General features: G+C 44.7%; 1 protein-coding gene across 1 annotated transcript in view; it reads right to left on the bottom strand.

The window, feature by feature from the left end:
* Positions 1–576: 576 nt before the first annotated feature.
* The window catches only part of HSD11B1 (hydroxysteroid 11-beta dehydrogenase 1), a 44,766-nt gene continuing 21,105 nt past the window's right edge, over positions 577–24,237 (bottom strand). Inside the window, exons 2-6 of the mRNA XM_044287045.1 lie at positions 18,665–18,795; positions 16,875–16,986; positions 16,210–16,395; positions 14,436–14,579; positions 577–1,204 (exon numbers count right to left, since the gene is read on the bottom strand). Coding sequence (XP_044142980.1) covers positions 981–1,204; positions 14,436–14,579; positions 16,210–16,395; positions 16,875–16,986; positions 18,665–18,795 — 797 coding nt within the window. The 3' untranslated portion in view covers positions 577–980. The remainder of the gene's footprint in view (positions 1,205–14,435; positions 14,580–16,209; positions 16,396–16,874; positions 16,987–18,664; positions 18,796–24,237) is intronic.

Here is a 24,237-nt window from a genome sequence, read left to right as displayed (position 1 = left end):
TATTGTAAACAGTAGTATTCTCTATTCCTTCCTGCCAGGGCCGTCTTTAATATTGATTGGACCCTGGGCAAGAGGGAGAACACAAGTGCCGCTGCCACATTCATGGGTCCATACTTTATTAACTAAGTAGCAGGACATGTAGGGCATACATGGGGGATGTCCCTGCACTTACTATTATTTCTGGGCGCCGCTCCGTTGTGCTGCTGTGGCCCCTGTTACATTCTTCCGCGCTGTATGCTAAGTGACAGCATCGGAACACCATGGAGGAGACATCACCTTTAGCTGTAGCGCTGTCTAATCGCAGCGCAGAACGTCACAGCCAGGGAGAAAAAAAACTCACCTTCTCCCTGTGAACGTCTCCCTGTGACGTTCTGCGCTGCGATTGTGACGTTCTGCGCTGCGATCGGACAGCGCTACAGCAAAAGCTGATGTCTCCTCCCTGGTGTTCCGATGCTGTCACTTAGCATACAGCGCGGAAGAATGTAACAGGGGCCACAGCAGCACAACGGAGCGGCGCCCAGAAATAATAGTAAGTCCAGGGACATCCACCACGTATGCCTTACATGTCCTGCTACTTAGTTAATAAAGTATGGACCCATGAAAGGTCCTCCAATTGCCAGCGGAGCTCAAGAGGCAGTTGCCTTGGGCCCCCCAGCAGCTGCCCCTTTTGCCCCGCGTTAAAGATTGCTTCCTGCATTGTTTTCCATATGTCTCAAGTACAGTTAGGCATCTAGGTAAGCAGAAGAAATTAGAGCAGCAAATTATTAGTAAACGCTTAATTCCAGCCATGGTTTCTCTATTTGATCATTTATATTCTTCTGTGTTGTCCAGTAAAGTGGGACATTGTATAAAAATTGTGATTATAGGAAGGAAAGGAAGATAAAGTCTGTTTTGATGATCTTTGTGGTTACCACTTGTGTATTTTAGAGTTTCCCCTGATGTATCCTAATGTTGTCTTTCCTTGGTTTAAAATCACATCATCACTGCTTCTTCTCCACTGCCTCGAAATTATAATTCTTAAGAACAAGGTATTCTAAGAAATTTGGTGCCCAGTCTCTAAGCAGCATTGGAATCTTGGTGGCATGATACTGGAAGTAGACCTCTCGTTGTCTCAGGGCTCCACCTTTAATGATCTCCAGTGCACAGTCTTCTTTTGGACCTGCAGGCTGCTGGACTACCTTTGACACTATGTTCAAAGCGGTGTCTGGAATAATAAATTTGAAATGTTATGGTCAATGGCAATATACATTGAGAAACTGAATGGGAATTATTCCATTTACATATAATACCAGAGTGCCCTCTTGAGTTTGGCAGATAATACAGAAGGCAGTTTAAAGGGCATCTGTCAGCAGATTTGTACTTATGATGTGCGCTTGGCATGATATTTTCATTGCCTGGCCTTGTCGATCAAGTTGGAGAGGGTGTGACAGTTGCAAAGACAGCAGAGCCTGTAATGGCAATGCCCCCGTTGCTCCTAGAGGCTTGATTGCATATTCTGTATTTAAATATCCTTTTTCTCAGCAATGCAGGTCAGCCTGTTTCATAGCTATAAATCTGCTGACAAGTGCCCTTTAATAAGATTTTATTTCCACTGCTATACCATATTGTATGTAATATATACAGTTGCAAGAAAAAGTATGTGAACCCTTTAGAATGATATGGATTTCTGCACAAATTGGTCATAAAATGTTATCTGATCTTCTTCTAAGTCACAACAATAGACAATCACAGTCTGCTTAAACTAATAACACAGAATTTTTTTTTAAATGTTACCATGTTTTTATTGATTACACCATGTAAACATTTCCAGTGCAGGTGGAAAAAGTATGTGAACCCTTGGATTTAATAACTGGTTGAACCTCCTTTGGCAGCAATAACTTCAACCAAACGTTTCCTGTAGTTGCACAATGGTCAGGAGTCGTTCTTGACCATTCCTCTTTACAGAACTGTTTCAGTTCAGCTATATTCTTGGGATGTCTGGTGTGAATCGCTTTCTTGAGGTCATGCCACAGCATCTCAATCGGGTTGAGCTCAGGATTCTGACTGGGCCACTCCAGAAGGCGTATTTTCTTCTGTTTAAGCCATTCTGTTGTTGATTTACTTCTATGCTTTGGGTCGTTGTCCTATTGCAACACCCATCTTCTGTTGGTGGAAGGATGGCCTTAAGTTCTCCTGCAAAATGTCTTGATAAACTTAAGAATTCATTTTTCCTTCAATGATAGCAATCCGTCCAGGCCCTGACGCAGCAAAGCAGCTCTAAACCGTGATGCCGCCACCACCATACTTCACAGTTGGGATGAGGTTTTGATGTTGGTGTGCTGTGCCTCTTTTTCTCCACACATGGTGTTGTGTGTTTCTTCCAAACAACTCAACTTTGGTTTTATCTGTCCACAGAATATTTTGCCAGTACTGCTCTGGAACATCCAGGCGCTCTGAGAAACTGAATGGGAATTATTCCATTTACATATAATACCAGAGTGCCCTCTTGAGTTTGGCAGATAATACAGAAGGCAGTTTAAAGGGCATCTGTCAGCAGATTTGTACTTATGATGTGCGCTTGGCATGATATTTTCATTGCCTGGCCTTGTCGATCAAGTTGGAGAGGGTGTGACAGTTGCAAAGACAGCAGAGCCAGACAGAGCCGGACTGGGGGCGCAGCCTTAGGGGGAGGCGACCATGACGGGGGGCTGGTTTGAGGGAGCCCCTGGGGAGGGATTGGTTGGTTTAAGTTATGGGGGCGGGGGTATGAGGGGTTAAATAGGTGAGGGCCCGGGGTGAAGGAGGCCATTTTGGGCAAAAATCTGAGCTGTATGCACTGCACTCTGGACGGAGAAAACTTACTGTAACATGGACGTGGAGGCAATTCTGGCGGAGCTTAGGTCGGCAGCAGCTGCTCGGGGACCCGGCTGGCTCCAGGAGCAGGTCCAGCAGCTGCTCGGAGGGGCGGCTGAGGCTCCCGCTTCGCCTCAGCCACGGGCATCCCGGCCGCGGCGGGCCCGGCCGCCGGCGCGCTTCAGCCCAGACATGGCCTCCCCTCGGGCTCAGCGCCGCAGACGGAGCCCTGCTTCTCAGGACCCTCCACGCCTGCAGGCGCCGGGTGCAGCTCCTTCCCGGGCGCCCAGACGTGGGAGGAATCCGGCCAGTAGGCGGAGCCCTTGCGCAGGCCTCAGCAGCAGCGCAGCAGCGCCACCTCGTGGTCGGGACCGGGAACGGCGGGCTCCCTCCAGGTTCCAGATGTGGATGAGGCCCCTCAGCCAGAGCAGTGTTCCAGAGGGCACGGGGCTGCTGCGGACCTTGGCAGCAGGCCCTCGTCGGCCAGGCAAGTCGAGGAGGAAGTCGTCGCCGCGCCAGTCGTCTCCAGAGGGGATCCGGAAGATCACGTCCCTGGCCCCAGCCCGGCCAGGGGACATCCGTGGGAGATCGCGGTGCCAGGACCGTCTCAGAGGACCGAGCGGCGGGAGTCAGGATCTGCGGCTGATGGGGTCACAGCACCCAGGCAGCCAGGTGAGGCACCTTGGGGACCTTTATGTCAGTTAGTGTCTGGGGGGGCTGGGGGGTCTCAGTCGGATTTGAGTAAGGGACTGGGCCAGCTCGTGGGGGGTTTGGTGGGGTTGTTAGCGAATTTGGGGGCGGCAGGGAATCCCGTGTTACCGTTGGGGGGCCTGGGGGGTGGCGGCGGCGGGGCGGGAGCGTCAGGGCCGTTGCCGGCGTGGGGTGTGGGGGCGGTCGTTGGGGGGCCGCCAGCTTCGAGTGCACCCACGGTGGTTTCATGTGGGACTTCGGCGTCCGTTCAGACGCAGGTAGGTGGGTCCGAGCAGGAGGATGGTATGCGGTTAGATGATAGGGCTAAGGGAGAGGTTTATGTTTGTTTTGAGGGCCCATTGGGGGCACATTTAAAGCTGGAGGTTAGGGAGCGCATTTGGAAAGGGGAGTATGTGGATATATTTTCCTTACTCCCTTTGGACAGGTTCAATTTGGATAGGGCGCGGAAGGATGAGGGTAAGCGGGAGGACGAGGAGAAGCGTAGGCACCGACTGATACCGCGGACGTTCCCTAACTGGTTGCAGGCGTTCGCGATATTGGCCAGTGTGATAGGGGAGAAGGCGCCGGAGTGCTGCTCCGCGCTTTTTTGTTACCTGGATGCTATTGGCGAGGCTTACCGGGTGTATGGGGGCATGGCCTGGCTGCGTTACGACGAACAGTTTAGGCAGCGGAAGGCGGTACGCCCTAGCATCAAGTGGGACCACAAGGATATCGCCTTGTGGCTCAAGGTGACAGCGCCGGTTCGGTCGGGTCAGCCCTTTCGGAGTGATTCAGGGGCGGGGGGACAATCCGGATTCGCGGCAGCATCCGCGAAGGGGTTGTGTTTTTTATTCAATGAAGGGGGGTGTAAATTTGGAGCCAAGTGCAAATTTAAGCACGAATGTTCCACCTGTGGCGGGTCTCACGGAGCCACGCGGTGCTTTAGAGGGGCACGACAGAAGGGGGGCGAGAGTTCTGGAAAAGGGGGTGACGCCAGTGCGGCTGGAAGAGATGGACCGGTTTCTCGTTAGGTATCCGGATAGGGGGGCTGCGCAGTTGTTGCGGGACGGGTTTTCGGGGGGGTTTAAGATTCCGTTTGTTCCATCAGGGCCGGTGTTGCTTAAGAGGAATTTGCAGTCGGCAAGGGAGCACCCTGAGGTGGTGACGGCGAAATTAGAGAAGGAAGTTAGACTGGGAAGGATGGCTGGCCCGTTTTTGGAACCACCTTTGCAGAACTTGCGGGTGTCGCCTCTGGGGGTGGTTCCAAAGAAAGAGGCGAATGCGTTTCGCCTGATTCAACATCTATCCTTTCCTAAGGGATCGTCGGTCAACGATGGTATTGACCCGACGCTGTGCTCGGTAGTCTATACCTCGTTTGATGCGGCAGTGAAGTGGGTTAGGAAGTTTGGGAGGGGTGCGTTGATGGCAAAAACTGATATTGAGTCAGCTTTTAGGTTGTTGCCGGTGCACCCTGAGAGCCTGCATTTGTTGGGATGTTTTTGGGAGGGTAAGTTTTTTGTTGATCGTTGCTTGCCTATGGGGTGTTCGTTGTCCTGCGCGTATTTTGAAACGTTTAGTTCTTTTCTGGAATGGGCGGTAGTGGATTCCTCCGGATGTGAATCACTCATTCACTATCTGGATGATTTCTTATGTATTGGCCCCCCGGGATCCAGGGTGTGCTCTTTGCTGTTGCACACGATGGAGGCGTTGTTTGATTCCTTTGGGGTCCCCTTGGCGGCAGCAAAAACGGTGGGGCCGACCACGGAATTGAGCTTCCTTGGCATAGTGATTGACTCAGTGAGGATGGAATGTAGGCTGCCCTTGGACAAGGTTGAAGACTTGAGAATGGAGGTCGCCAGGGCAGGGCGACTGCGGAAAATCCAATTGCGGAGCTTACAGTCACTCCTGGGGAAGCTAAATTTCGCCTGTAGGATTATCCCCATGGGCAGGGTGTTTAGTAGACGGTTGGCGGCGGCAACGGCGGGGGTGGCGGCGCCGCACCATTTTGTTAGATTGGGGAAGGAGCTTAGGGCGGATTTGCGAGTTTGGGCATCTTTTTTGGAGTGTTATAATGGCAGAGGTCTGTTTATGGGTGAGGCGGTAGACTCTTTTGATTTTGACCTTTTCTCTGACGTGGCGGGGGGAGGCGGTTTCGGGGTCTATTGTGGGGGGCAGTGGTGTGCGGGGGGTTGGCCTGATACCTGGGTGGAGAGAGGCTGGGTCAAGAATTTAGCATTGCTGGAGTTGTTCCCTATTGTGGTGGCAGTACTGTTGTGGGGGGAGGAGTTTAGGAACAAGAAGGTTCGTTTCCATTGTGACAACTTGGGGGTGGTGCAAGCGATTAACGGGTTGTCAGCTTCTTCGCCGTTGGTGGTGCGTCTGTTGCAGAGGCTGCTGCTGGAGTGCTTGTCACTTAATGCGTGGGTAGTGGCAGTGCATGTACCAGGGGTTGATAACGGTATTGCTGACGCTCTCTCTCGTTCACAGTGGGAACGTTTCCGCCAGCTGGCCCCGGGGGCAGAGGAGCACGGGCTGGACTGCCCGAGTGGCCTATGGGAACTTCTGGAGACACCGTAGCTGGTCTCATACGGGCTTCACTTGCACCCGGTACGTGGGAAACCTATGATAGGGCATGGCAATGTTGGGAGGATTGGAAGACCAGGTTGGCTGTTGTGTCGGATGACTTTGAGATTCCCTTGCTATTGTTCATTGGGCATTGTAGGGAGGAGGGGTGGTCTGTCTCCAGGATTAATAGTTGTATTTCAGGATTGGCGTTCGGTTTTCGTCTTCGGCATCTGCCGGATGTCACTAAGTCTTTTCTGGTGGTGAGGGCTTTGAAGGGTTGGCGGCGTTCTCAGTCAGGGCAGGATGACCGTAGGCCGGTGTCTTTTGCTTTGCTGTTGAGATTGGGGGAGCAACTAGTCGACGTTTGTGCCTCGCCGTGGGAGTTGCGTTTGTTTCGGTTGGCTTTTTCGCTGGCATTTTTTGGGGCCTTGCGTTTGGGCGAGTTGGTTTCTCCGTCGGTCAAGAGACAGGGGGGGTTGTATAGGGACGATGTAGACCTTTTTCAGGACCGGGTGGAGTTTCGTATTAGGCGGTCTAAAACTGATGTGGAGGGGAGAGGTCGGAAGGTTGTTTTGTTTGCGGTCCCGGGTTGCGCGATGTGTCCGGTATGTTGCTTAAGGGAGTATGGGGTTGCGGTGGTGGGGACGAATTCCCCTCTCTTGGTGCATGCGGACGGGTCTTTCCTTTCCCGTTTCCAGTTTACGGCGGTCTTTCAGCGGTGTCTAGGGCAGTTGGGCTTAGCGCTGGGGGGCTACTCTAGCCATTCTTTCAGAATTGGTGCAGCGACGGAGGCGGCCAGACGCGGTTTGGGGCAGGATGTGATCATGCGGATAGGAAGGTGGGAATCGATTCGCTTTAGATCGTATATTCGTCTAGATCGGTTGTGATATTGCATTGTATTCTGTCTCATCCCGCACGGTATGCTTTTGTTATTGTTATTTCGTTGCAGGTTCGGACCCAGCGCTAATCTGGATAATGGGTCACTCCTATGTTTTCTGGGGAGCCATCCGGGCAGCGGTTCGGCCGGATGGACAACAGTTGGGGATTGACCGGTCGGTGGCGGTGGTAAGATGGCTGGGGCGTCGGGGTATGGTGTGGGGGGGCGTGTTACCTGAGGTCCACAGGTTTGTTAGGTTGGATAGAGTGCCGGATGTGTTGGTGTTGCACGTGGGGGGCAACGATTTGGGGGCACGGCCGTTGCGGGAATTGGTGAAGGACGTTAAATTCGACCTACTCCGGTTGTGGGCGCTGTTTCCAGGTATTATTTCCGTTTGGTCGGACATTGTTCCCCGCAAAGTGTGGAGGGGGGCGCGTTCGGTGGAGGGGATAAATAAGGCTAGGATCAAAGCCAACCGGGCCATAGGGCGGTTTATGGCAAGGAATGGGGCGGTGGTAGTACGGCATACCGAACTGGAAAAAGGGGTTGGAGCTTTTTGGCGGGCTGACGGCGTTCACTTGAATGCAGTGGGGATTGACATGTGGTGTCTGGCGATACAGGAGGGCATTGAGACAGCTTTGCGGATGTGGAGGGACGCACAGGCTTAAGGTGTCAAGCATGTGCGTTCATGGCGGTGGGAGGTCCTTGAAGTTGGAGAGATTCAGGTGACGAGGATGGGAGGGCTCCACGGTTGGGGCTGGACTCCTATGGCTGGTGGTCGGTTGTGGCGGAATTTGGGCGAGCCGTCAGTGGTGCCTCCGAGCTGGTGCTTAACGGCTGGGGGCAAGTCGGCTCAAAAAGGACTGGGAAAAATTCCGAGGTTTGGGGCTTCCAGGACCTCCCCCGTGTTACTCATGGAATTAAGTTGGTTATATCTTATGGGGATGTTTTTGTGGGAAATAAAAGGTTAATTATTTATGTATATGTTTTCAATAAACGGCTGCTGTGGCCGATATAATCCAACTTGGTGTCTGTGTCTTATTGGGGTTCTGACGGGGCCGGTTTAGAAGGTTAGGGCTTGTGGTAAGTGAGTCAAGGGTTAGTAGGTGACTGATCGTGAGGGGCGAGCGGCTAATAACCAATACCCCGTCAAGACAGAGCCGGACTGGGGGCGCAGCCTTAGGGGGAGGCGACCATGACGGGGGGCTGGTTTGAGGGAGCCCCTGGGGAGGGATTGGTTGGTTTAAGTTATGGGGGCGGGGGTATGAGGGGTTAAATAGGTGAGGGCCCGGGGTGAAGGAGGCCATTTTGGGCAAAAATCGGAGCTCCCACCCACCCACCCCTGGTTGTTCATGTTCCAGATCCTGGGCGGATGGCGGGGGATGGGGGGGGGGGGGTCGGAGTGGGGTGATCGTGTAATGATTGGTGATCTTCAATGTTAATTATTTTGTCACGGCGGCTGTGGCGGTGGGAGGTCCTTGAAGTTGGAGAGATTCAGGTGACGAGGATGGGAGGGCTCCACGGTTGGGGCTGGACTCCTATGGCTGGTGGTCGGTTGTGGCGGAATTTGGGCGAGCCGTCAGTGGTGCCTCCGAGCTGGTGCTTAACGGCTGGGGGCAAGTCGGCTCAAAAAGGACTGGGAAAAATTCCGAGGTTTGGGGCTTCCAGGACCTCCCCCGTGTTACTCATGGAATTAAGTTGGTTATATCTTATGGGGATGTTTTTGTGGGAAATAAAAGGTTAATTATTTATGTATATGTTTTCAATAAACGGCTGCTGTGGCCGATATAATCCAACTTGGTGTCTGTGTCTTATTGGGGTTCTGACGGGGCCGGTTTAGAAGGTTAGGGCTTGTGGTAAGTGAGTCAAGGGTTAGTAGCTGACTGATCGTGAGGGGCGAGCGGCTAATAACCAATACCCCGTCATGTAATGGCAATGCCCCCGTTGCTCCTAGAGGCTTGATTGCATATTCTGTATTTAAATATCCTTTTTCTCAGCAATGCAGGTCAGCCTGTTTCATAGCTATAAATCTGCTGACAAGTGCCCTTTAATAAGATTTTATTTCCACTGCTATACCATATTGTATGTAATATATACAGTTGCAAGAAAAAGTATGTGAACCCTTTAGAATGATATGGATTTCTGCACAAATTGGTCATAAAATGTTATCTGATCTTCTTCTAAGTCACAACAATAGACAATCACAGTCTGCTTAAACTAATAACACAGAATTTTTTTTTAAATGTTACCATGTTTTTATTGATTACACCATGTAAACATTTCCAGTGCAGGTAGAAAAAGTATGTGAACCCCTGGATTTAATAACTGGTTGAACCTCCTTTGGCAGCAATAACTTCAACCAAACGTTTCCTGTAGTTGCACAATGGTCAGGAGTCGTTCTTGACCATTCCTCTTTACAGAACTGTTTCAGTTCAGCTATATTCTTGGGATGTCTGGTGTGAATCGCTTTCTTGAGGTCATGCCACAGCATCTCAATCGGGTTGAGCTCAGGATTCTGACTGGGCCACTCCAGAAGGCGTATTTTCTTCTGTTTAAGCCATTCTGTTGTTGATTTACTTCTATGCTTTGGGTCGTTGTCCTATTGCAACACCCATCTTCTGTTGGTGGAAGGATGGCCTTAAGTTCTCCTGCAAAATGTCTTGATAAACTTAAGAATTCATTTTTCCTTCAATGATAGCAATCCGTCCAGGCCCTGACGCAGCAAAGCAGCTCTAAACCGTGATGCCGCCACCACCATACTTCACAGTTGGGATGAGGTTTTGATGTTGGTGTGCTGTGCCTCTTTTTCTCCACACATGGTGTTGTGTGTTTCTTCCAAACAACTCAACTTTGGTTTTATCTGTCCACAGAATATTTTGCCAGTACTGCTCTGGAACATCCAGGCGCTCTTGTGCAAACTGTAAACGTGCAGCAATGTTTTTTTTGGACAGCAGTGGCTTCCTCTGTGGTATCCTCCCATGAAATCCATTCTTGTTTAGTGTTTTACGTATCATAGATTCGCTTACAGGGATGTTAGCATATGCCAGAGACTTTTGTAAGTCTTTAGCTGACACTCTAGGATTCTTCTTCACCTCATTGAGCAGTCTGCGCTGTGCTCTTGCAGTCATCTTTCAGGACAGTTACTCTTAGGGAGAGTAGCAGCAGTGCTGAACTTTCTCCATTTATAGACAATTTGTCTTACCGTGGACTGATGAACAGCAGGGCTTTTGGAGATACTTTTATAACCCTTTCTAGCTTTATACAATTCAACAATTCTTAATCGTAGGTCTTCTGTGAGCTCTTTTGTGCGAGGCATCATTCACATCAGGCAATGCTTCTTGTGAAAAGCAAACCCAGAACTGGTGTTTTTTTTTTTATAGGGCAGGGCAGCTGTAACCAACACCTCCAATCTCATCTCATTGATTGGACTCCAGTTGGCTGACACCTCACTCCAATTAGCTCTTGGAGATGTCATTAGTCCTTAGTCTAGGGGTTCACATACTTTTTCCACCTGCACTGTGAATGTATACATGGTGTGTTCAATAAAAACATGGTAACATTTAATTCTTTGTGTGTTATTAGTTTAAGCAGACTGTGATTGTCTATTGTTGTGACTAAGGCTACTTTCACACTAGCGTTCGGGGCTCCGCTTGTAAGTTCCGTTTGAAGGCTCTCACAAGCGTCCCCGAACGCATCCGTACTGCCCCAATGCATTCTGAGTGGATGCGGATCCGCTCAGAATGCATCAGTTTGGCACCGTTTGGCCTCCGCTCCGCTCAGCAGGCGGATACCCGAACGCTGCTTGCAGCATTCTGGTGGCCGCCTGGCCGTGCGGAGGCAAACAGATCCGTCCAGACTTACAATGTAAGTCAATGGGGACGGATCCGTTTGAAGTTGACACAATATGGCTCAATTTCAAACGGATCTGTCCCCCATTGACTTTCAATGTAAAGTCTGGACGGATCCGCCTGACTAACTTTCACACTTAGAATTTTCTCTGAAATATAATGAAGACGGATCCGTTCTGAACCGATCCCATCGTCTCCATTATAGGAGCGGATCCGTCTGTGCAGACACCAGACGGATCCGCTCCGAACGCAAGTGTGAAAGTAGCCTTAGATGAAGATCAGATAACATTTTATGACCAATTTGTGCAGAAATCCATATCATTCCAAAGGGTTCACAAACTTTTTCTTGCAACTGCAACTGTAACTGATATACCATCAGTGTGTAATTGATTAGAGGTACAACAACAGGGATTTCTACCAAACCCAAGAAGGAATGAGCTCATAAATGTGAAACTATAAGCATATGTTCGCACAGAATTTTTTGCTGTGGTATTCTGGCCTGAAATCCATGGCAACAAAACACCTAACATTAAAGGGGTTGTCTCTCATCTCAGACAATGGGGGCATATCACTGCTGGGACCCGCACCTATATCGAGAACGGAGCCCCGCAAAGTGGTGGCTGAAGGACTCCGGTTCAGCCCCACCAAGAGCTCTTCCCATAGAAGTGAATGAGAGCGTACCACGCATGACCATCCACTGCTCCCATTAACGTCTATGGGCCCGACGGAAATAGCCGAGCCAGTGCATGGCTATTTCTAGTGGCCCCATAGAAATAAATGAAGGGTGGCTCCCAGAAAATGGCAACACAAAAACAATTTTTTTCTTTTCAATAATGCTTTTACGGTGTAAAATTTAACAAAAAAAACCCCAACATATTAGGTATAAAATATCACATGATGTACCCCCTCAGGTGAACGTTGCAAAAATAAATATATAAAAATTAAAGGAAACCTGTCACCATGATTTTGCGCATAGAGCTGGGGACATGGGCTGCTAGATGGCCACTAGCACATCTGCAGTACCCAGGTCCCATAGCTCTCTGCGCTTTATTGTGTTAAAAAAACGTTTTGATTGATATGCAAATTACCTGATATGAGTCCTGTAGCCGGAGATGAGTCAAGCGGAAAGGAGCCCAGCACCGCCCCGCGTCCTCCGAATCTCCCCCTTGCTGACTGACGTCACAGAGCTGGAGCACCGAAATCTCGCGATGTGCGAGCTAGCACATGCGCAGTGTCGGCATCATGTTCATTCCCTGTACTGGCATCATCACAGGGAACAAACTACGCATGCGCTAGCTCGCGCATCGCGAGATTTCGGCGCTCCAGCTCTGTGATGTCAGCCAGCAAGGAGGAGATTCGGAGGACACGGGGCGGTGCTGGGCTCCTTTCCGCTTGACTCATCTCCGGCTACAGGACTCATATCAGGTAATTTGCATATCAATCAAAACGTTTTTTTAACACAATAAAGCGCAGAGAGCTATGGGACCTGGGTACTGCAGATGTGCTAGTGGCCATCTAGCAGCCCATGTCCCCAGCTCTATGCGCAAAATCATGGTGACAGGTTTCCTTTAAGCCAGAACAGTCATTTTTCATCACCTCGCCTTACAAAAAAAGTAATATTGAGTGATCAAAAAGTCATATGTACCACATAAGACAATCTCTCAAAAAATAGAAAAATTATGGGTTTCAGAAAATGGTGATGCTTTGTGAAAAAGTTGTAAAATGTAAAAACAAATATATAAACTTGGTATCTCTGTAATTTTACTGACCAGCAGATAACGTGTCATTTTACCCGGATAGCTTACGCCGCAACAACAAAACCCAAAAAACAGTGACAGAATTGCTGTATTTATTTAGTCTGCTTCCTAAAAAGTGATCCAAAAGTTGTATGTGCTCCAAAATAGGACCAATGATGATGGCAACTCATGCTGCAAAAAGTTAGTCCTCAAATGTATGGTTGTCAGAGAATAGCTGTACTGGTGCCCAGTGCTATGCCAATATGGTGCCCGTAAAATCTGTGCTGCCATATGGCATATGCAGTGTGCCCTTACAGCAGTTTTCAACCACATATGGGATGTTGCCGTATTTAGGAAAAAATGGCTAACAAATTATAGGATGTCGTTTCTCTTGTTATCCCTTGTGAAAATGAAAAAATTGAGGCTAAAGCAGCATTTTTAGTATTTTTTTTTCACAGCCAAGTGTTTCTGAATTCTGTAAAACGCTTATGGGGTCAAAGTGCTCAGTACACCCCTTACTAAATTCCATGAGGAGTGTAGTTTCCAAAATGTGGTCACTTTTTAGGGGTTTCCACTGTAGGGGTACCTCAGAGTCTCTTAAAATACAACATGGTGCCCAAAAACCATTCTAGCAAAATTAGCCCTCCAAAAACCATATTGCGCTCCTTCCCTTCTGACCACGTCTATGTGTCTTTAGAGCAGTTTACGACCACATATGGGGTGTTTCTGTAAACTGCAGAATCAGAGTAATGTTTATTGAGGGTTATGTTTCTGTTAATCCTTGTTTTGTTGCAAGAAAAGATTGGTTAACATAAACAATCTGCAACAAAATAATGAAATTTCACCTCTATTTTCCTTTAACTCTTGTGGAACACCTCAAGGGTTGACAAAGTTTGTAACATCAGTTTTGAATAATTTGAGGGGTTTAGTTTCTAAAATGGGGTCATTTATGGGTGATTTATATTACGTAAGCCCCTCAAAATCACTTTATAACTGACTTGGGAAATTTTCTTGAAAGCCTTCTTTCGTTCTTTAAAAATAAAATGACATATACAAAATATGATAACTATCTGATGAGGTATTGCTATCTGTCTTAAAGGTAGAGAAATGAAAAATTTTGAAAATTGCCAAATTTTCTGTCAATTTAAAAACAAAATTGTTATAATGATGCGCTCCTGGTGCCGGATTCCTCACTGCGCCTGCGCCGACTACATCACAGTAAGGAAGCCGGCATCAGGAGAGCAGCCTTCACTCACTGTGCTTGCACCGAATACAGAAGTGAACGGCGCAGGTGCGGGATTTCAGCAGCGATCCGGCGGACCGTGCCATCAATCAAGAGGAGCGGGGCGGGCAGAACAGGGGACGTGGGTGGGATAAAGGGTGAGTGAACGGAGCCTCTAGGTGCTGATTTTACGACCACATAGCACCTAGAGGCTCATTAGCATATTATAAAAGTTTTTTTTTTTTACCAAAACGGCTGCAGGGAGAAAGGTAAAAAACATACTGTTATGTAGTGCTGACATTAGCGCATCGCTGTCAGTCAGCTACATAACAGTATTTCTGGTGGTAGAAACCCTTTAACATGACAGGTTCCCTTTAATACATCTCTATCTTTCCCATGATAAATCTCCTAAAATATAGACATCTAACCCCTGCCACTGATCCACCTGTCAGTGGGATGTAATATTACTGAACTTTGCACAATATTCTAATCTTTCGAGTTTCAGCTGTATATATGCCCAAGCTCAGCATCTCCCCCTGTGAAGCTCAGATATGAGACCTGATAGATCCACTTACAGCCAGTCATACATCTCAATTGCTGTTTTAGTAATTCATAATTGACAGTAAGCAGCATGTTATTGGATTTTGCTTGTAGATTGTTGTTACCTGTGTCGATATAGCTGATAACAGACAATGTAATAGAAACGTTAACTTTTTGCTGGTAGAACTCCATTCGAAGAGAACTGAAGAAGCCATCCAGGGCAAATTTTGTGGTTGAATATGGCACAGTCAAAGGTAAGCCAACCTTGCCTGTAATGTAAATGTTGAGAAGCAATATTATTGTTTCAAGACCAAAATATACAGTACATCTTCTGCGCTTTATTCAAGAACCTGTCTTCATCACATTAAGGCCTCATGCACACGACCGTATTTTGTTTACGTGTCCGTTCCGTTTTTTTTTGCAGATAGGATGCGGACCCATTCATTTCAATAGGTCTGCAAAAAACGCGGACAGCACACCGTGTGCTCTCCGCATCAGTATGTCCGTTCCGTTGCTCCGCAAAAAAAAAGTGCATGTCCTATTTTTTTCTAGTTTGCGGACAAGGATAGGCATTATTACAATGGATCTGCAAAAAAAACGGATCCGCAAAAAAAAACGGGTGCCATACGAAACGCCATCCGTTATTTTTTTTGCGGATCCGCAATTTGCGGACAGCAAAACACATACGGTTGTGTGCACGTAGCCTAAGGGTTATTGCACACGAACGTATATTTTTCTGCATCAAAAAATGCGGGTCAGATGCGGACTGCAAAACAGGCTACAGTCGAGTGCTTAAGAAGAAAAGAATCTGAATGTCCACATCTAACCAGCTTTTTTAGTATTTATAGGGGTCGGAGTTCAGTTTTTCTGGCTGATGGTAGCTGGCCTCCATTATTCAGTTGGACAAGTATTCTCCCCTTCATAAGATAATATGATATCCATTCAACAAAATATCAGCGGTCAGCACACGCCTACCGCAGTCATGTCATGTAAACAGTGGGACCAGGTAATAGTGGCACAGGAACAGGGCAGAATTAATAAGTTGAAGTTGATAAGGCCTGAACTCCACAAAACTTCCTAAGGTGACATGTGGTTTCTGGTACCAAGTCATTAGCAGACCCTTTAATGGGGTATTCCTGATAAAATGTTCTCTGGTGGGCAGACACATTATCCTGCTGAAAGAGATCACCGCCATTAGGGATTACGGTTATTGTAGATAGTACATGTCAACGTAACATCCACATGAATGTTAGGACCAAATGTTTCCCAGTAGATTACTACCCAGAGCATCACACTGCCTAGGGCGTCTTGCCTTCTCCCCTTAATGCATCCTGGGGCAAACTCTACTTCAGGTTAACTACTTTTTGTAGGTACCAACCAAGGCATACTGGGAATACAGAACAGTCGTTTTGTAGATGTTCTGATGTAGTGGTCTAGCCATCACAATTTGCCCCTTATCACTTAGATCCTTACACTTTTCCATTTTTCCTGTTTTCAACACCTCAATTTAAAGAACTGTATGCACATTTGCTACCTAATATATACCAATTGGTGCTATTACAACAATATAATGTTATTGACCTTTCAGTTGTTTTAAAGGGGTACTAACAACTTGGACATTTATGGAGAGAGACATGCATTTGCGTGGCTATCTATCAATTCATTCTTTGCATCACCAAGCGGGTTAAGGAACCCCTTCTCCCAGAGGTGGGAACCTCATCTACCATAAATATTGAAGTTGGGAATACCCCTTTAATGTTATGGCTGATCTGCCCAAATTAAAACAATAAAGAACTGCAAAACATCTCAAAGGAAATTTGTCAGATCTCAATTTTTGCCCATGACAAATTTCTGCACCTTCACTTATACATATTTCCAAAAGCATTACTGAAAAGTTACCTGCAAATGAAGAGACTACTACAATGTTGCCACCACTAGCTTTTAACATTGGCAGAGCTTCGACTGTCATGGTTACATAGCTCAGAAAATTGATTTCCAGGAGATTCCGCACGTGATCCACATCGCCATCAAAGAAATTAAAGTAGGTTAAACCAACATGGTTCAGGATTAGCATGTCCAGTCCGCCTGTTTGTAAAGAAAATAGCATCTTTTATATATAGAAATTGGTTTCTGGGTAATGTATGTTTAGATGTGTAATCTGACTTTTGACGTCGGCCATGAAGGACATAATTTAAAGGGGTTCGCCAATTTCTGGCTACTAGTGACCAATGTGTTTGTATGATGGCTATATGGCACTTACTAATATAGGCTTTGTTAAAAAAAATATCTATATTTTATAATGCCCCCTTGTGCTATCCTCACAGAGGTCTTGTCTATTGGCTGCTGATGAGGTTCATGTGACCAGACAGATCACCTCCATGGGATGTCTCCTCCATTCAAACACATTGCACCTGTCATCTGCACATTGCGCTGACACAAAAAATGTCAGTGCATCTAAAAATTCACACAGTTTCAAGATTTTGCACACAGGCTTGAATTGTGTGCACATTTGATATACAAAACTGACTTCAAATATTCCTCTCAAGATTTTTTTTGTCTCTTACCAAACAAATGTTCAGCTTCATGCACCACATGCTTAGCAAAAGTCATATTGTCCATACTTCCAGGGATGTAATAGGCAGAAGCTGCACCCAGTTTTGAACACTTTTCAATCACCTAAGATAAAAAATAAAAATGAATTGCCAAATCCTGCATAGATATCTTTTATACCTTAGTTATGCTTGTATTTTATTTACTTGTTTGTCTTTTTAAATTATTTATAGCATGCTATTTTATAGGTTCATAGGACTCATTCTCAAAGCCAGCAGGTGACAGCACTGATTCGTAACATAGCTATTTCTGTATAGGATAATAGAGAAAATTCCATTATTCTGTACAAAATGCATCTCATGGTGCACTTAGGGACATAAAAAAAGTTAAAAAGAAGTTTAAAAACAAAAAATTCAAATCACCCCACTGCCACCACCACACCTCCAAGGTCTCTTTCCTCAAAATAAAAATACTTAATAACAAAATTTAACATTATGGGCATGACCACGTGCGAAAACATTAGTACTATTAAAATATTTAAAAAAGGTATTCTATACTGTGAAAAAAATGGCCGATTTGCAGTTTTTTTTATCACTTTACCTCCCAAAAAATAAAATGCAAAGTGATCAGAAAGTCATACACACCTCAAAATGGGTATTATCAAAAACTACAGATTGTTGTGCAAAAAATGAACCCTCAAACATCTCCGTAGCCATAACCATAAAAAAGTTATGGGGTTAGAATATGTCGATGAAAAGAAAAAAAAATTATGTTTTCAAAAGTTTTAATGCTTTTTCAGTATTAAAACGCAAGAAAAATATGTGGTATTGCCGTAATTGTACTGACCTGGAAAACGAAGAGAACCGTATAGTGAACACCGTAAAAATAAAACCCATAAAACTGTGCCGAAATTGCAGTTTTTTTTACAATTCCACCCATTTAGAATTTTTTTTTTTACAGATTCCCACTACATTCTATGCAATATTAAATGGTGCCATTGGCAAGTACAATTTGTTCCACAAAAAACAAGTCCTCATACAGATACGTGAATGGAAAAATAAAAAAGTTATGGCTCCGAAAAGGAAGGGAGTAAAAAACCAAAACGAAAAATTGCTGTGGAAGGGGTTAAATACAATATGTGTTAAACAGAGGATGGCATCTATTATACTATATGCTATATTGGTATTTAATGGATAGGTCATGAACTTTTCAATAGCTTAGCATGACATGTCTATTAAACAGATGGCACTGTTAGGCATAACATATCTGTCATCCATATGCCATAGTCTGTTTAATGGATAATTCATAATAGCGTCCATGTACTGGAAAAGTCACCCAAAGGCTACCATGTAAAAAAATAAAAAGTAACATGTATGTTTATGGTATACGTTTTGCACTGGGATGGAATAGCATAATCTATAGTGGCCAGACAGAGGCCAAAAAGGCATTGTTTTGTCTGACGGTGGAAAGCAATAGACACATTTAGCGTGTACGTATGGATCCTTCCCAGCGTACATGCTAAATGTAAAGATAAAAATGTAACGTGAACCGACCGATAAATGCATGTGCTGCCTGTGTTTATAATTGTATCTATATAGCTGCATACCGGCAAAACTTTATTTTTGATACCTAATACATCTGGTTCTTCAAGGGTTCTGTTTGTTGGGATGTATTCTTTTTATTGTTATATTGCTTTGTGAATGTTACGAATTTCTATTATGGCATTCGACAAGGCAATCATGATGTGTATGACAACTGGCTTGACTGAAATTAGTGCAAAAAACAAATAGCACAATAGTATTACCTTCTTAAGTTTCTCTTCTGTACGAGCCGTTATTAGTACATGGGATCCCATCCTTGCCAGGTGATATGCCATTTGTTCACCAATGCCAGAACTTGCACCAGTGATAATCACCCTTTTGCCTTTAAGCATTTCTAAAGAAAAAAGAAAAATCAGGACTACATTGCATGCAATTCATTTTTACCAATACGGATCATGTCCAGTGCAAATGAGGAGGCAAAATATAGGAAAAAAAAATGTTGATTAGAGTCTGGGTTTGACAAATGATCCTGTAACGATCAGTAGGGGGGGTAGGGGACTCCACACTGAACACAGGAGGGAAGGGGAACAGTAACTGGGCCTGGAAACTAGGGAAGAAACAGGTCACCACCTAGACAACCCTAATCCAGGCCCTGACTACCTATCAATATTAATAAACCTTGAAGGTAGGAATATTCATATGCAGCATACCTAGGTCCTGATTTCCCTATAACGCCCTGAAATAAGTATAGGACCAGAGACAACCCATTCCTCCCCAGATGGACAAATGGAAGTCTTTGTCTCAGGCCCAGATACACAACAGGGAATATAACAAATACAAACAAACGCAACACTTAACTTCTGTAGAGATGGAAGAACAGAAAAACCAGAGACAACCTCACACCAGCTCAGCCAAACCCAAATGAAGCTATCTACCGCACAGTCAGAAGGGTGGGGGCAGACTATAAAGGGTAGAAGTGATGACCACAGAGCAACAGCTGAGAAAAGGGACGTGGTCATTAACCCTAGCAACACTGAATAAAGAGAAATCAAGGAGGCAGTTAGATTCCTCCAGGCTCAGCCAGTCTCTCTGATCTCCTGACGCCAGTCACCTGAGGGACCGTGACAGATCCTATAGCCAATGTGTTTAGAAATGTGCTGCTACAGCCTACAAATTTAGCTTGTTTTCTATAAAATTTATTCTTGGCTACTCAGAAGATCAAACTAGTTCCAGGGATGTATTACTTCCTTAGATGCTAAATGACAACCGCCATACATAGTATGGCCTTCTGTAGCCACCACTAACTGCTCTTCTGAAAGAATGTACACATTTACATATCTTTACTGGTGTGGCCTTGGATTTTGCACAGGATTATAAACTTTGATAGTGGCATGAGATATTTTTTTTTGTATACAATCTGCTGGAGAATCTGACGATTTATCATCTGGCTGCTGACAACCTTGCCCTATGAAAACACAAGGTTATATAGATGCTCACCCATCTATTGTCATGTAAGGTGCTCAAAGTCTGACTGAGTCACCCAGTCAAGAGAGGGATATAGGAAGAGGTTTGTTGGTAACAAGTAGAGGACAGACAAGTGATGTTTGAATTAATAGTAGTTTATTCTCCCTATTATCTTTATAATTAAAATTAAGAAATGCACATTTGCAAGTGAAAAAATAAAAAACAAGAGGAAAATATATGGAAAAATAATAAAAATATATATTTAGAAAATATATAAAAATAGAAAAATATATAAAAGTAGTAAAAATGGTAAGATGAGTCTTCAAAAATAGGTAAAAATATATAAATAATAGTCAATGTTACCGCATAGTCAATGTTACCACAAGGGTGTTTTAGTAGTCAATGTTGCCACAGAGGATAGTTGATTTAGCCAGAGAGTTAATAATAAATAGTCCTGTTTGGCCAGAGAATTAGTGAAACCCAATAGTCCTGTTAACAATCACAGTAGGGCACAGTAAAGTTATTAAAGACCAGTAGCAGGCAGTGTTCTTTGTATTGCTCCTGTGGCGTCCCACAGGGGATTATTGCACTGCCTGCTATTACCTTACTGACGTCTTCTTGTGTTCACTGGTTCCTTACACACGGCTTGTGGTGCTGTGTAAGTTCAGCGCGCTTAGAGCGCTTGGCGTCCCAAGTGGTGTTATGTAAGTTCAGTGTACCACATGATCCTATACGAAATCGGCGTGTCACGTGGTTATCCCTCTGATGATTTCTGCCGGGGAGGTTGTGATGGAACTGCAGGTTGATAGTAAATGGAAGCACTTCCTATTTTGTCCTTTCACTGTCTTGGACAGGCTGGCATTACAAAATCATCAGACGCGTTTCGGGGTCTGACCTGACCCCTTCCTCAGTGGAAACCCGCTGTTGAATGTGGTGCCCTTTCTAACCTCCCCCTCCAATTAGGTTGAATTGAGAGATAATTGACAATCAAACTTTCAAAGCTGGTTTTGATGATATAATCATACTAGAGGACTCATTTGTGATTTGATTATTGAGTCTTTCCTTTAACCGGCAAAAACATCAGAGAAGGGCCAATAATCATTAAGCTGGATCCTTGAATCCAGTATGGGCACATATAGGAAATATATAGAAAAAATATAGAAAAATTGTAGAAAAAAAAATATAAATATAAAAGAAAATATATATGAGAATTTTTATATATAAAATCTTATAGGCGAGCTCTTATTGGAGAGTTTATTTTCCTCAGTGAATACAGTGGAGAGAAAAAAAAATACTTAATAGCTTTGCTTTCTCCTTATCACTCTCTGCAACTCCCCCCTCATTACTCTGTAGAGGGCCGACACCTTCAGATTTATACTTTTTACCATTTATATAATTAAAGAACATTTTAGAGTTAGTTTTGCTCTTTCTGGCAATTAATCTCTCGGTCTGGCTGCTTTTATTTGTTTTTTACATATTCTATTTTTTTCCTTATAGTTTTTCAGTGCTTCCTCGCTACCCTCCTGTTTTAGTGATTTAAATATTTTTGTATTTTGTCATTTATTGATTTCTTTACAGTTCTATTTATCCACATTGGTTTCTTCTTGTTCCTTAACCTTTTATTCCCATACGGTATGTACCTCTCACAATTAGATTTTAGGATGCTTTTAAAAATATCCCATTTTGTGGCTGTATTTTTATTTGTGAGACTTTGTCCCAGTTAGTTAGGCCTATGGTCTCTCTTAGTTGGCTAAATTTAGCTTTTTTGAAGTTTGGTATTTTTGTTCCTCCCTGAAGAAACACTCTTTTAAATGATAATTATTACTTCATGGTCATTATTTCCCAGCTGTCCTACGACCTGCACATCTGTTGTTCTGTCAGGTCTATTGGTTAATACTATGTCCAGTATGGTCGTCCCTCTAGTCGGCTCCTGAACCAGTTGGAAAAGGTAATTGTCTTTGGTTATTGCCAAGAACCTGTTTCCTTTATGAGATATACAAGTTTCAGTTTCCCAGTCTATATCTGGGTAGTTGAAGTCCACCATAATAACGACCTCATCTATCTCGTTTAGTAGTAGATTTTCTGTGGACTCTGGTATATTAGGTGGTTTATAATAAATTCCTATTAGTAATTTATTATTGTTTTTGCCTCTATGTATTTCTACCCACAGTGACTTACATGTTCATGTCCCTCATTTATATCTTCTTGGACTGGGGGCTTTAGACAGGACTTTACATAAAGGCAGACCCCCCCCCCCCTCCTCCCTCCTCTCCGGTTTTGCCGATCCTTTCTAATAAGACTGTAACCCTGTACATTAACTGCCATAGTCCTCCTCACACATCACTAATTCCAGTTTCCCAGTTTTATTAGTCGGGCTTCTGGCATTAGTATACATACATTTAAAAGGTTTATGTATATTTTTTAACCTACAACTTTCCTTCTGAACTTTTATAGTCCCTCTATCCATTCCTCCCCCAGTCCCATTACCTTGCCCCCGGTCTCTATCTGTACTATCTTCCCACCCTATAACGTAATTACCCTCACCCCCAGTCCCTAGTTTAAACACTCCTCCAAACTTCTAGCCATCTTCTCCCCCAACACAGCTGTCCCTTCCCCATCGAGGTGCAGCCCATCCCTACGATAAAGCCTGTAGCCAAGAGAGAAGTCGGCCCAGTTCTCCAGGAACCCAAATCCCTCCTTCCTACACTAGTTCTTGAGCCACTTGTTAACCTCCCTAATTTCCCGCTGCCTTACTTGTGTGGCTCTTGGTACCGGTAGTATTTAGCAAAATAATACCTTTTGAGGTCCTTGCCCAAAGCTTTTGACCTAAATTCCTAAAATCATTTTTAAGGACGCTCCATCTGCCTCTAACTTTACCATTGGTTCCGATATGGACCATGACAGCTGGATCTTCTCCAGCCCCTCCGAGTAATCTGTCAACCCGATCCACGATGTTTCGAACTCAAGCGCCAGGAAGACAACACATCGTTCGATGATCCCGGTCTTTGTGACAGATTGCCCTATCTGTACCCCTAATAATTGAGTCTCCCACTACCAGCACCTGTCTGGCCTGTCCTGCTCCCCTGGTCCCCTGCTTACTGGAGCTGACATTCCCCTGACTGGCAGAGGAAGTGTCTTGCTGCAGCAGTGCTTTCCCTGAACCGACATCCCCCTCATCTGCCAACCTTGCAAACTTGTGAGGTGTGTCAGATCAGGGCTAGCCTCCCTGGCACTCTTCCCTTTACTCGCTTTCTAAATTTTACCCAGCTAGCTACCTCACTTTTCTGAGCCTCCTCGCTACCACCCTCCCCCACATCTACCCCATAGAGTGCTTGTTCAGTGAGGAGCAAACTCTTTTCCAAATTGCTCAACGCTTCTCAGTGTTGAAATTTGCCAGGTTAGATACTCGATGTGCGATTTCAAACGGGCAATTTGCTCACATTTTGAACAAAGATATGCACCCTCAAACGGCTGTTCCAGGACTGCATATATTAGACAAGATGTGCACTGGACTGCGCTGTCAATAATGGAACACATACTATAGTAAATGGGTATTACGCAAGAAAAGAGAAGAATACAATATAGTGCAGTTATTAGAATCTAACTGACTGTAGTCCCTGAATTTCAAGTGACATAATCTAAAGTAAAACACTTAATACAAACACACACTTGAACTCAAACACACGAACGCTCACAAACTCACGTTATTTGTCTGCTTGTATAAATGCAGATCTCAAACCAGCCTGCTTTTTTATTTCCTCTGGATTTAAAAGCACATCCAAAAAATTGCTCTGTGATTATAATTTAAGGGCCATAGTATGTAGTAAGGACATTTGTTACAACCATGTGCGCAATATTTTGTATACAATGTTCTTCCATTAGGATGGCTACACATCGTTTTTTTGACTATTAAAAAAATGCTAAGACACTTTGTTTTATATATATATATATTTTTATGGTGCTTTTTTAATGGTATTTTTTGTTCAGGGATGAAAACAAATCCTGGGGAAAAATTGCCAAAAGCTTCAAGATGCTGCAAGAGACACAAAAAGCCCCAAATTAGTAAAAGATGCCAGCTGCCCTGCATTTTATACGATATTTCCCATAGACTTTCAGCTATTATTCAGAGCTTGTATGGTACCACAAAAACGCATGTGTTAAAACACCACTAAAACTGCAAAAAACAATGATCGTCCATTTAGATTTTTTTTCTGTTACTGAATTCACTGTATGGGATAAATACATTTATGTTTTAATAGTTCGTCCATTTGCAGACGCAATGATGCCTATTATGTTTATTTTCTTGATTGTTTATTTCTATTTTAATTCTGGGGAAAGGGGGGGACTAATTTGATTTTTTTTATATATATTT

The sequence above is a fragment of the Bufo gargarizans genome, chromosome 3, assembly GCF_014858855.1.
Source record: "Bufo gargarizans isolate SCDJY-AF-19 chromosome 3, ASM1485885v1, whole genome shotgun sequence".
Taxonomy (NCBI): domain Eukaryota; kingdom Metazoa; phylum Chordata; class Amphibia; order Anura; family Bufonidae; genus Bufo; species Bufo gargarizans.
This window is presented reverse-complemented; position numbering and strand designations above follow the sequence as displayed.